Raw genomic sequence first — 14,766 nt, 5'->3', positions numbered from 1 at the left:
TTATACAACTATATCAAACTGAAAGACTGAAAAAGGACAACTCAGCTTTAGCACTAAGAATGATTAGCTCTAAGGAAGACCATGCATTCCAAAATCTTGTGGCTGTGGAAACAGCTCTGGCATTTTCACCCAGTGAGACTGTTTCCCTGGTAGCATCACCTCTTGCATGCTGCTGGACAGATGAAAGCGTGTCTGTCTGCCTGGCTAGTCTGATCTGACCGCGTGACTGAGGAGTACTTCTACAATCAGTAATCTGTACAAGCCTCCTCATGGTTTAAATAGCAAAAGCCAATATACTGGTGACTTTTGGTACACTGGGAAAACACTTGCGAAATTTTATCAGTTACCTTGGTATCCCTGAGGGAATTAAACTGAGTATATTGGAAGGACAGAAGGATTTCCATTATTGCAGTGAAACAAATCACAAAACCTTCCCTAAGAATGTTCCCTACTTCTACGTGCATACTGCAACCCAAACCCTTCAAATTCTTCCTCAGCTGCCAACTCTTCCAGCCTTTGACTACTGGCTGGGAAAGTGCACATACTGAATGTGCTTACAAACACTATTTCAAAAGGCAGGAAAAGAATATATATACATATTATAGCTTTTTATTTCATGCAAGCAAATTAGCAAGATTTAATACTTCTACAGAGCTCTTTCATCCCTCCTCTTTCACCTGTGTCTTTCCATTCCTGCATAGAGGTAACTTCTATATAATGAGGTAACTCAGGAAGAATATCTAAATACTGGCCCACAGGCTATCCCCAGTATTTCTTAAACCAAGATATTTCACTTATTTCAAACATCAGCAACAATTTTATTCTCTAAAAAAGGTGCAAAAACTTACATTTGGCCCACCTCCATGCATCTTCAAAGCCCTCACTGTAGCAACAAGTACAACCACACTGGGAACTAAGCCAGAAGCTCTGCATTTGATGTTGAAGAATTTCTCCATCCCAATGTCAGCACCAAAGCCAGCTTCAGTTACTGTTAAACATTAAAAAAACAAAACAAAACCACACATAAAACATGCTTTCAGTTAAACACTGGGAGATATTTCTACTTTAGCATACAGTGCACTTAAATATACACTAGTACTCAGTTTTGAAAGAACTTTCAAATACAGGTCTATTTACATTACTGAGCCTGATTAAAAAACTATTCCCACCTCAGAAATAAATTATCTTATTCTTGATATGCACAATATGTCATCAGAAGTAGTCACATGGGGGAAAACCCCCAAGAAATCCAAAATAGTTTGGATCAAAGTATTTTAAAAACATCTAGTCCTCTAAAATGGCTGTTTCTGTGTAATTATATTTATTTTAAATGTCTTACACAAATAAGACTTCCCTATATTATTCCTCCTCCCTTGATTTCACTAATGATAAAGCTTCCATCACACCTAATGGACCTAAATTCTCCTAGGTTTGCAGAACTTCTGATCATTTCTTGCTTTTATGAAGAGGATGCTTAATTATAAACACACTGCCATGTCTCAGTGTTGAAGATACTATTAAATAGTGAATTTTATAATGGGATTTTGCACCAAAGTCAGACATTAGTGTAACATGACCCAGAAGAAAAATGTGTACAGAATTACGATACACCTGGCACAATATTTTTAGCAGATCTACAAATACAAGAGAAGCTAATCTCTATTAAATCACGTCAGTCTCTTCAAAGACTGTTTTTTCAAGTATCTATTATTTCAATTATCTCTTTCAAAATCCAAATAATTTCTTTTCATGAGACAAACTACAAGCACACAGCAATTTAAAAAAAAATAAAAAAAATCAAGGGATTAAGTCTTCTGTTGGTTGAAAATTTGCCAATGTAACTATTTCCCACCAGAACAAACTGAAGAGTTGGGCTCAGCATGTGCCACTGGAAGATATGAAGGGATTTTCAGGCAGGGTGGGAAAATAGATTGCTCCTGAGGCTTCTGGACCTGGCTCTAAGCAGGTCTGGTAACATGCACGTACAACCCCAATCAGCTTGCAAAAACTAGCAAATTTTCTTTTCTTTCTCTCTCTCACTCTTGCCAGCAGTTTTAACTCTCATGCTTAGGATCGGAGGGGACCACAAACAGCTGATTGAATATTTTTGGGCTGGAAATCTTTAGCAGGGTCGAGGAGGAGGAGGCACAGATCTGCTCTGCTGCTGTGAGAGGAAGTATCTTTCTGTTGGCAGCCGATGCACTTTAGGAAGTCCCAGCCTTTGTACATTTGTCCTTGCCCCATTGGTCCCTTTCCACCTCTTCTTCGTTTTGCACACGCTGAAACAATTGCCTATGTGGCTCTGCTCAGAGGGAGGAAATGGCTGGGGGAGGAATGAAGAACTAGCAAACAAGGGGGGGGCTGTGCGGGAGCAGAGACCTCTTGAAACAGTAATATGGCGAGTGTCATGGTTAACATTCTCCAAAATCATTGTAATAAGTATATTATCTTTTACTGAACAGCCCTGAGAAAGAGACATACCACACATAGAAACAAAAAAAAAAAAGAAAGAGGTTTACACAAACACAATAATTCACAGGAACAAAGCTAATGTCAGGATAAGTCATATTAAAAGCAGAGCCAGAGATCACATGTCTGCTTTCCAGTAACCCCCATTCTTCTTCTCTGGTCTCTTCTGTGGTACAGGGTGATTAATGAGACCTCTGAGTCACGAATATATAACCATGATCAATCTTTAACATAAACAATAGATAAACTACCAAGTACTTGAGAGAGTGGGAAAATAATTTGTCTCTTAGCGATTGCCAGCTTATACGCATAGCAGTCTCCTAACATTTCCAGAGTTTCCAGGGAGTTAATCCTTTTCATGCCAAGCCTTTTAGAACCATAGAAACATAGAATAGTTAGGGTTGGAAAGGACCTTCAGATCATCTAGTTCCAACCCCCCTGTCATGGGCAGGGACACCTCACACTAAACTATGTCACCCAAGGCTCTGTCCAACCTGGCCTTGAACATCACCAGGGATAGAGCATTTACAACTTCCTTGGGCAACCCATTCCAGTGCCTCACCACCCTCACAGTAAAGAACTTCTTCCTTACATCCAATCTAAACTTCCCCTTTAAGAAAGGGTTTTAACCCGTTACTCCTTGTCCTATCACTACAGTCCCTAATGAAGAGTCCCTCCTTGGCATCCTTATAGGCCTCCTTCAGATACTGGAAGGCTGTTATGAGGTCTCCACGCAGCCTTCTCTTCTCCAGGCTGAACAGCCCCAGCTTTCTCAGCCTGTCTTCATACGGGAGGTGCTCCAGTCCCCTGATCATCCTCGTGGCCCTCCTCTGGACTTGTTCCAACAGTTCCATGTCCTTTTTATGTTGAGGACATCAGAACTGCACACAATACTCCAAGTGAGGTCTCACAAGAGCAGAGTAGAGGGGCAGGATCACCTCCTTCGACCTGCTGGTCACACTCCCTTTGATGCAGCCCAGGATACGGTTGGCTTTCTGGGCTGGAAGCGCACACTGAAGCCGGCTCATGTTCATTTTCTCATCGACCAGCATCCCCAAGTCCTTCTCCGCAGGGCTGCTCTGAATCTCTTCTCTGCCCAACCTGTAGCTGTGCCTGGGATTGCTCCGACCCAGGTGTAGGACCTTGCACTTGGCATGGTTAAACTTCATAAGGTTGGCATCAGCCCACCTCACAAGCGTGTCAAGGTCCCTCTGGATGGCATCCCTTCCCTCCAGTGTTATCAACCGAACCACACAGCTTGGTGTCATCGGCAAACTTGCTGAGGGTGCACTCAATCCCACTGTCCATGTCACTGACAAAGATATTGAACAAGACCGGTCCCAACACCAACCCCCCAGGGACACCACTCGTTATTGGTCTCCAACTGGACATTGAGCCATTGACCACAACTCTTTGTGTGCGGCCAGCCAGCCAGTTCTTTATCCACTGAGTGGTCCACCCATCAAATTGATGTTTCTCCGATTTAGAGACAAGGATGTCATGCGGGATAGTGTCAAATGTTTTGCACAAGTCCAGGTAGATGACGTCAACTGCTCTACCCCTGTCCATCAGTTCCGTAGCCCCATCATAGAAGGCCACCAAATTGGTCAGGCAGGATTTCCCCTTAGTGAAGGAAGGGGAAGTTATTCAAGTTTTGAAGGGTCAGTTTTCCTTAGAGAAAGGGGGATTACAAGTCTACCTTTCAGTGAGAGAAAAGCAAGATGTCAGCCTTCCAGGAAGCACAGCAAATGCTCACAGCACTTCACAGCTCTCGCCAAGGTGTTAGCCACCCCTCAGACAGTCTAAACAGCCATGGAAAATGCCAAGAAAAACTGTGCAGTGCACTTATCTGGGTAGCTATGCATATTTTTCTATTCTTTGCAATGACTTCCTTTGATGTAGAGAGAAAAATGCACATTTGCCAAAACAACCCAAATCATATATCAATATCCGAAAAGCTAACAGAACACCAGTGTTCACTGAGGAGAGTGCTGCAACATGGAGAATGGGATTTCTTCATCTGAAGCAAAGGAAAGTGAGACCAACATCAGTGCTTCCTCCAGTGTGCGGAAGGAAGCAGGATGTAGTAGAAAAGCTGCCTGGATGAAAGTTGCAACTCCATTTTATTACCTCCAAGGAATAGTGAGAAGATAGAGTAATATGCCAGGCTATTATACTTTATAAAATCTTTGTGCTGAAACACTTAATACAATTACTTTCAGATTGTTTCCTGCTTTCAAATGAAAGAGTCAATGAAAAACAAGTACAGACTACAAATGGGAAGTTTCAAGCTAGTCTACATTTAGAGATTATGAGATAAAACAGCTAATAACTTTAAATGTAACAACAGAAATTTAAAGTGATACATGCGCTCATTTATTTCAGTTATTTCATTTACACAGTTTGTCAACAGAAGGCAATTAGAAATTACAGGTGAACTGAAAAAGATTTTTGGGAACAAATGTATACCTAGGCAGATGTGGCCTGTTGTACCTCAAGTGAAAGACAGTTTGACATAACCACTATTATCTGCTGACACAGTCTTTACCCGGCTTCAGTTCCCCTCCCCAAGAGCTCTTTATCCAGTCCCCTGCCAAGCAGCCATTTTGCAGCCCCATCAATCACTGCTACCTGGGCTGCTGCCCCACAAGCAGGTAAGGCGTTTGTAATAGATGTGATGATGTCAGCATGATGTTAACTGCTTGCTCGGATTTCCTGACCACAAACCCAGCAGTTTTAAGGAAAGAGGTTATTTTTTTGCCTTCAGTAAGCTAACAGAAAATATACAGGTATTTGCATTTCCAGCCTGAGAACACAATCCCATGGCAACATATGCCAGCCCAGGATTTTTACAGTTCCAGGTCTTGCTTTGCATTCTGGATCCCGTTCTTGCACCGACAAGACTGGACAATGATCTGGACAAACATGAAATTATTATTTTCTGGATGTAATTTTCAGTGAGAAAAGCTCTCTTGACTCTCCTGCTGTGTCATCATATAAAATGCAAAGCTTAATTTTACAAACACTCTGTTGCTTGATTTTATGCTTCTATTTTACAGCCTAAGTATCATAAGGAAGGTTAGAATGAGGATTAAAAATTAAAATTTCATGTATCAGCAGTACACTACCATTACATTACTTTTAATAGCAGGCCATATGTCAAATCTTGCAATTAATATACATATTACATTTTGCCGAGGTGCGTAGCTCCAGAGAGGACTTCTTCAACACCAGAGCAAGGGGAAACACCGCGTCCAGGAGCCTCGGTTCTGGGGCGAAAGAGCTCAGCAGAAAGGTCTGCTACAGGCTGCCCAATCAGGAGGGCTCTGTGGGTGAAGCTCTCTATAGACAGATAGGAACAGCCTCATGCTCTCAGGCCCTTGTCCTCATGGGGGCCTTCAACCACCCTGACATCTGTTGGAGTGAAGGTACGGCCCGGCACAAGCAACCCAGGAGGTTCCTCGATTGTGTGGAAGGCAACTTCCTCTTGCAAGTAACAGAGGAGCTGACAAGGAGAGGTGCCATGCTTGACCTCGTACTCACCAACAGGGAAGGGCTCGTTGGAAATGTGACGCTCCAGGGCAGCCTTGGATGCAGCGATCATGAGATGGTCGAGTTTGAGATCCTCAGGACAGTGAGAAGAGCGTGCAGCAAGCTCACTGCCCTGGACTTCAAGACAGCAGACTCTGGCCTCTTCAGGAACCTGCTCAGTAAGGTTCCATGGGATATAGCCCTAGAGGGTAGGGGGGCCCAAGACTGTCGATTGATTCCAGGATCACCTGCTCTAAGCTCAGGGGAAAAAAGCAGCTTATAAAAGGTGGAAGCAAGGACAAGCAGCTTGGGAAGAATACAGGGATGTTGCTTGGGAAGCTAGGGACCAGGTCAGGAAAGCTAAGGCCAGTTAGAATTAAATCTGACAAGGGATGTGAAAGATAACATGAAAGGCTTCTGTAGGTATGTAGCAAACAAAAGACAGACTAGGGACAATGTGGGCCCTCTCCAGAAGCTATCAGGAGAACTGGCTACCCTGGGCTTGGAGAAGGCTGAGGTTCTCAATGACTTCTTTGCCTCGGTCTTCACTGGCAAAGGCTCTGACCACACCACCCAAGTCTTGGAAGGCAGATGCAGGGACTGTGAGAATGAAGACCCTAGGCCCACTGTAGGAGAGGAGCTGGTTCGAGATTAATTTAGGAACCTGAATGTGCACAAGTCCATGAGCCCTGATGAAACCCATTCATGGGTCCTGAAGGGAGCTGGTGAATGAAGTTGCTAAGCCACTGTCTTTCATATTTTAAAGATCACGTTAGTCAGGTGAAGTTCCTGATGACTGGAAAAAGGGGAAAATTCCCCATTTTCAAGAAGGGGAATATGGAAGACCCAGGGAACAACAGACCAGTCAGTCTCACCTCTGTGCCTGGCAAAATCTTGGAGCAGATTCTCCTGGAAGGCATGCTAAGGCACATGAAAAACAAGGAAGGTGGTTGGTGACAGCCAGCATGGCTTCACTAAGGGGAAATCCTGCCTGACCAATTTGGTGGCCTTCTATGATGGGGCTACAGAACTGATGGATAGGAGCAAAGCAGTTGATGTCATCTACCTGGACTTGTACAAAGTGTTTGATACTGTCCCACACGACATCCTTGTCTCTAAATGGGGAGACATCAATTGGATGGATTGACCACCCAGTGGATAAAGAACTGGCTGGATGGCTGCATGCAAAGAGTTGCGGTTAATGGCTGAATGTCCAACTGGAGATCAGTAACGGGTGGTTACTCTTCCTTCAGCGGTTGGTGTTGAGACAAATCCCATTCAACATCAGTTTCCAATTCCACTTTAGTGTTCATGCAAATGAACAAATCACTCTGATGGTTGTTTCTTGTTTATAATTACCATAACCTCTTCATGGAATTACTGCCTTGCCAAGCACGTCTGGGAATATTTTATCACCTACACATGACAATAGCTCAAATAGAGTGTCATGGTTTAAGCATCTAATCAGATTTCATCATCATGCTTAATATAAAACATAATTTTTCTCCATCTAAAAATACATTTATCATGCTATAGCTGCATAAAGTGGTTCCACATTAGCCTCACATTTACATATGTGTTAAAGCCTTAGACAAAGTGATATTTAGGTTTTTCTTTTTTTTAAAGATATTTCACCCACAATTGATGTAAACTGAGGGTAATTTCCAGTGAAAGTAGTTTCTCCCTAGTCAGCCCTTTCTATCAACAAATCAATGTCAAAATAAAACATTTGTACTATAAAGGGCCAAATCAGATGCACACACGAGGCAAAGCTTTAGGACACAAATTGTGAGCCTGGATTCCTGAACAATGTAAAAGGAAATGGAAACTCTGAGCTGCAAGCTGCCATTTACTCCCCACATGTAAACATATCTGTTCTGCTGCAGCTGTCTGCTGGTAAACTCAGGAAAAGAAGAGTTCAAAGTCACAGAAGCACATGAACTGTGAACCTGGAGCTGGAGGCATGCTAGCTGTAAAGTACTGATATGTTCATGTTTAAGTGAAAAATACCAAGGTGCACAACTGCCAAAATAAACTAGGAAGATCAGTGATTTCTCTAACAGGATATCATATTTTTGTTAGTATAACTAAGGATGAATAAAACAGATGTTTGTCCATTCTGACTCCGGCAAATGTTTGATGTGAACTTCCATTATTATGACTGATTTTGGATTGTAACAGATACTTTTTTTCTCTTCTATTTTTTTCCCCTCTTCCCCTCTCTCCTAACAGAGGGACTTTTCCTGTTCATTTTTCTTCCAGTGCATTCTCAGATGGCATTCAATACAGGCACTCATTGCTACCACTGCTGGACACAAAGTGCAGCACACATGCCTATGTTAAGGTTGAACATTTTTCATGGCATGATGAAAATAATTTGCAGAGGCTAACAAAGTATTATATTGTTATTGTTAGGCCTAGGAGAAAAGGTAGTAGGAAAAATATTTGCCACTTAGTTAAGCAGAACAAAATCTCATTGGAGGTAACAGGTATTTTTCACTCTTTGCTAAAGAAAGATGCCAGGGCAGTATGTGCTCTGCAGAGGTATGGGCACTGCAGTTTTCTGAGTTTCGACCACCAATACACACTTTTGACTGAATCAGAAGATACACAGTCCTGGATTCTTAAGCCAAAAGGATCACATTTTTAACAACTATTAATGGGATTTCTTCTGAAAGAGGTCATAAGCAAAATAAACTTTACTCTCAGAAAGCAGATTGTATGAAGTTATGTTCAATAGTAAAGATACTATTCACTCGAGACTCTCTGTGTGGAATTCTCTTCAAACATAGACAGAAAAGCCCACCTGCAAGAGCAGACCCAAACAGGCATGCTGTAAATGCCTGGTTTCTGGTTCTACTAGTGTACCTCCCAAGCTGCAGTACTCAAGTTCTAACACTTGAGACCCCTTCTAATATAAATTTCTTTGGAGGGATAAAAGTCTTGTGGAAATTTTCAACTTCTCCACATAAACAAAATGTCAGCTGAAACAAAGATTTGCATTCAAGTACCCTGCCATCATACCCCATGACAGTAGCAGTTCCACTCATTCTGCCTTCCTCCAAAGGAGACCTGTCTCTAGCGGCTTTGAATCTCAGGACATCACTGCCTGCTTCCTGGCAGACAGGGCTGCATGGGGAGCTCAGCTCCCAGGAGTACACTTCATTTAAATGCTGATTTTCCTTAACAAACTATTTCAACCTTTTGCTCAGAAACATTTCTTTTTCCATAAGAGATGAATTTTACCATTTAAATGCAGAGCAGCTTTAAGTAAGAAACTAAAGGCTATAGCATAACCTGTCACAGTTATTCACTTTAGATGCCAATTGCTGTTAACTCTCCAAAAGATTCCCGTACCTTAAACAAATGAATAGGCACAATGACTTATACAGATTATTCCCAGACTATGGACAAAAAAATAAAAAAGAAAGTGTACTTTATTTGCTAGAAGGTGAAGATAACCCTTCAATCTCAATTCTCTCACAATTAAGGACACAATTCCTCTTTGTGGGTTTTAAACACCTGCTTTTTTTATATATATATATATGCTGCATGTGTTGGATTTGAAATTGAAGGGGGGAAATCAAATTGAAAAATCCAGGAGCTGACAGGAGCAGGACAGAAAGCATGGCCTGCACATCTCCACAGCTCTGCTTGCCTCCCCCTCTTGAAAATATGCAGAAGTGCAACTGCAGTGATTCCTTCCTGCAAAGCACCAATTTAGGGCACGGTTTTACACTGTGGCTTGATCAAATGAGCACCCTGCCTTGCTGAAAGGGCAATTCCTGTTTCCTCTTAAGTATTCCAACATTTACCCCCTGCTCTCTCCCTTCCTCCATGCTGCCCAGACTTCCCACAGGTTTTGGCACTCATCTAATTAGAAGGTAAACTACTGGAATATGCTAATCAGAAAAACAAACTGAAAAACACAGATCAACCACAACAGAAAAATTTCCACTGAGTTAGATTTGAATCAACTGAAGTGAGACCAGACAAGTGTCTGAATGTGGTCAAAAAAGCAGCAAAACTAGACAAGCAAAAGCAGAGGAAGGAAGGGAGATGCTGATTTAAACAGTGGAGAACTCTTAATTCATCCCTAGCCACCTTGTCAAACCGTACTCTGATATTTCAAATGTAAAACTTGACATGTTCTTGCAACTCACTAATAATAAGCTTGTTATTTATATTTATTACTAGAGATTAAAAACCTGAAGACATCTTACAAACCACAAACAATTCATTCTAATATAAATAAAATGAGCCGTATGTGGCTTCACGAGCTACATGTTCCTCTGAATTCCTCTGCTAAGTCTGCTGGGTTTTACAGTCACTTTCTCTTAACTCCTGTGTCCTATACTTATGTAAAGCCTCATAGTTCTTAGGGTAAAGTGTTGGCCCCTGACAGAAATTGTAATGCATAATGGAATACACAAACCAAATATACACAGTTTCCCCTTTTCTAACCTCCTTTTATTACAATATTAATTAGAAAAGTCCAAACAGAAGAATTGTGAATTTTAGGTTGCATCCTTTTACCATTCATAGCACGTTTCCTTTGAGGTAACAGAGTATCATTTGCTCATAAGACAAATGACCATGTTCTAAAGTGGAGCACAATTAATGACACAGGAATAAGGCAATTATGTCATCTCAAGTATCTCTGCTTAAGAGACCATCATGGCCTTTGGCAAAGAATTATTAGCCTTCTGGTAATTACAAAATGAAAACCTCACCACTTTTTTATTTGGAGCTGCATGGAAGGAAAATGTAACAGCAGCACAGATGGATCTTCATTTAAGGCCATTCTTGTATAATTCCTCAACTGCAAGGAGTATATTAACTTATGGTATCCCCAATATTGCCCTAAGTGTTTAAAATAAATTTCATCACATCTAAACCATGTCCATCTGCCCATCTCACTACCAGACTTTCATTTACTTTGACTTTTAAAAGATCCAGTTCTCTGAAGCTCCCGCCACAAACTGAAGCTGAGACTTGACAGCTCTATTGAGCTTTCAGGTTTTGGATGCTCCTACTCCCCTTGGAAGAGCTATGGAAAATGCACCTTGAACATGCTGGGAAGAAGTCATGTTACAAGCATCTGGAAAACACCAACTTCAAGAAGCAGACAGAGATCCTGAAGATTTATTCCCTGGAAAAGATCTACCCATTTTCACCAAGTGGCCATGAAGTAACACCTGTGTTAGCATCAATATTGCCTTGAATCATGAAAAAGGAAAGAGGGGATGCAAAGGACTTATTCTTGAGACAGAACACCACTTCAGCATACACTCTGGAAGACGACATACATTCTAAAGAGCAGCAGAAATACAATCAGGCAACAAGTGATGATACAGGTCGTGAATGACAAATACGTAATTTTTTTGCAGCCATACAGGGTACCCTCACAACCTACCACAACTCAGAGACAAAATTCATTTAACCAACTACTACCACCACCCGCTGGTCTGTGGGTGCTCATGCACTCCTGCATGACTTCAGATAGGCATGGCTATGAGAGGTGGCGAGGCCAGGAAATCACCTTGGCAGTCATACATGCTCCTCCTTGCTCTTATCACAAAACAAGAGCGCCTGCGTGCATGGATGGCAGGAGAGTGGTGTTGGCTGAGGCTGTGGTGGATGCCACACAACAAAGAGCCATCGCTGAATCAGGATGATCAATGCTCCTGTCACTTGGTGCAATCACCCGAGGCATACCAGGCATGGAGTCATCAATCACTGAAGTGTAAGTCTACCCCATAATGCATGCAACTATTCGCCTTTGGCTGCTGCCTTGTTAAAACTCCCACAGCCTCTTCACCAAGGCACACATTTTGAGAAGTATCTGCATTCTGCCCTTCTAAAAACCTGGGGAGTGCTTGCTTATTATGATAATGATTTCACTCATGACTTAGGAACTGTCTTTTCAGTGTACACATGTAGTGAATCCTTCTCCTTTGTGACTGCCTTGAGAGGGGACACAACACTATTCTTGACAAAACTACTGAGCCATGTTTTAGAAATTCATGGCAAAGAGCATCTCCTGTTAAGTATTCCCAGAAAGAAGAGTATTCCATGGCACTAACAGTTTGTCTTGTTAAAAAAAAAGCCCAGGGAAACATCTGATGTGAAGGCAAGTTACTCTAAAGACTATCCCAAGAGCTTATCTGGGGAGCTGAGCGCTGGCAGAAATTCTGCGGAGTGCAATCCATGTACCAAACACATACAGAATTTAAAATATGAATACACAGAAAGACTTTCCATGGAGGAAGAAAGCACCAGATACTGTTAGTCATATTTTAGGAGATGGGAAAAAAAGCCTAGCTGCATATATGCAGCATAAGCCACAGAAGAGCAGATGAGGGTGAAAAAAATAAGCATGCAAAGCCCACTGTGCTGCACAGACTTTGTGAAACAGCCACACGCATGGAGAAAAGTAGCAGAAGCAATTTCAGAAATCATGTAAGCTTTTGAGATGCAAGCCCTCCAATACATTTTGAGGTAGGCACTAACTTGATTGTAATCTTCTATGTATTTAAAATAAATTGTACAAACCGAGTATTTGAACTTCAACTCAAAGTGTAAGATTAATGGCTTCTGTCAAACTTATGAATATGCATTTACAATTTTCTTTATAATTTTTGGATAAGGATAAAGGACTCAGCTGGTTAAAACTGCTGTGGAAAATAACAATGTCTGTTGAACCATACATGTGTGTATACATGTAATCTATCTTACAGTAAGAATCACAGACTAAGGAGACTAAAGGTACTAAGGTCACACACCAACAAATCCCACATGGAGAAGGAGTTTCCTACATGGATTTCTCAATTAAGAACACAACTGAAACCGAAATCAAACCAAACCATTATTCTGCTAGAGTACAAGACAAATCCATTCAACTGCTCATGGCTAAACCAATTCTGTAATGCCTACTGTGAATTCCTCCACTTAACCACAATCCAGGTCAACAGAACTGCCATTGCAAACTACCCATTACCAGTTCTGAAATACTTGTACATTATTAGTGGATCTCCCTTTACTACAGATTATAAATTATTATTTTTTTTTTAGTCCTCTTCATAATTGGCCATCATCTCGTCATCTCAGCTACTCTGTTGCCTTTAGCCTTCCCCCTCATTTTTGTGCTTTCTCACTCCTCATGCAGCAAAGGACCCCAAACCATATATTGATTTAACAACTGGCTGCAGAAAAAGCTGAACCTGCAATCCTTGATTTATGAAGCTGTTATTCAGTCTCTTGGGAGCTCTGTTCGAGATGCAGTAGATGGAGGCGGCAGATAGATGCAGTGTCCTCATGCATGTAAAACATCTGCTGTCCCTGCAGCTTCGTTCCCACTCTCAGCTTTTAATGAGGGCTAAGCTGAAGATAGATACATTACAAGCATGTGCCTTATTACTGCAGGAAGCAAAGCTGAAGAGTTTGAAATTGTCAGCTTCAATAAAGCTGTCAGCATAGCAAATCAAGAATAAAGAAACCCACCATATAAAAGACAGATAGGCCACCCAAAATTTAAAAATAGTTGTAATCCACATTTTCTCTTACTGTATTTGAATCTAATCTGTTTTCTCAATCAAATCAAATTAATTACACAGCGGTTTTATATAACTACAAAAATAAAATTACAAGGTCAGAGCAGCAAACTGACCCTGATATACCATTTAGGATATTAATCTTTTCTTTTAATGTATTATTTTATAGAATCAAAGACCTTTCAAATATTGTCAACATCTGACCTTCAAAAGCACTTTGGCTTTCTGCCAAAGCAACTCTCTTCCCACTAACAAATCATACTGGCCATGCATAACCTAGGATTATTTGCAATCTAAATGTTCAGAAATGGAGAAATGGTTTTGAAACAAGTTTATATCCCTAGTCATGGATTCTTGACATTTTTCTTTAAGGCTAATCGCACCAGGTTGTAAGATCAGATACGTAAGCAAACCTAATTTCTGTTTTCAAAGGGAAATACCTGTTTTTCTGTTAAAACTATTTAGAAATTTCCAGCATATAACAACACATCTGGCTTGTTGTTTGAAAACTCAAAAACTCCAACAATTTGAAGGCAGTGTGCTTTCAGAGAAATCACATTTATTTTTCTTTATCATAGAGTACTCCATAAAATTTATGAAGCAAAACAAAACACCTTCAAATAAAAATCTTAGGAACTGTCTTTATGTGCATTTTTCTTCCAAGAACATCTGAAGACATACCTTAACCTTTTCTGCAAACCATGACATTATTGCAATTGGGCTGGCAGGGAGGGTAGCACAGGCCAAGAAGTAATTTCAGAGTCCTGATCCCAAATAAAACAATGTAGCTTTGGACAATTCTCCCTGAAACGCCTATTAACTGAGCTCGGTGTGCATGCGTTTATGAAACACTAGTGGAAAACAGCAAATCAGCTCCACTAAATACAAACTTGTACTAGATTATATTAAAATTCTGCCAACTATAAGCACCATAATAAAAAATGGAAATACATGCATCTATATTCTCATCACATTTCACGTTTGTGCTGACTTCTCTGAGCGCTGAAGATTTAAGACAACAGTTCACAAAGTAAACAAACACTGCACCATCCATACTTGCATGTCATTAACAATTTCAATTATAAAAGCTTTCAGAAAACAAAGCACTCCTGCCTGCAGATTCAGAACATTGGCTCAGAAAATAAAAAGCAAAACCAGTTTCTCCACCATGACAGAAATGCCTGAACAAACTGAATACTTATGCAAGTAGTCC

The 14,766-nt window shown here is 41.0% G+C and overlaps 1 protein-coding gene across 1 annotated transcript in view; it reads right to left on the bottom strand.

The window, feature by feature from the left end:
• The window catches only part of MTHFD1L (methylenetetrahydrofolate dehydrogenase (NADP+ dependent) 1 like), a gene marked incomplete at both ends in the record, with an annotated part of 146,668 nt that overhangs the window by 56,945 nt on the left and 74,957 nt on the right, over positions 1 to 14,766 (bottom strand). The window contains one exon of the mRNA XM_080615238.1: positions 849 to 988. Coding sequence (XP_080471364.1) covers positions 849 to 988 — 140 coding nt within the window. The remainder of the gene's footprint in view (positions 1 to 848; positions 989 to 14,766) is intronic.

Source organism: Psittacula echo, assembly GCF_963264785.1.
Source record: "Psittacula echo genome assembly, chromosome: 4".
In the NCBI taxonomy this organism is placed as follows: domain Eukaryota; kingdom Metazoa; phylum Chordata; class Aves; order Psittaciformes; family Psittacidae; genus Psittacula; species Psittacula echo.
Note: the sequence above shows the minus strand (reverse complement) of the source record. Positions and strands in the feature narration are given on the sequence as shown.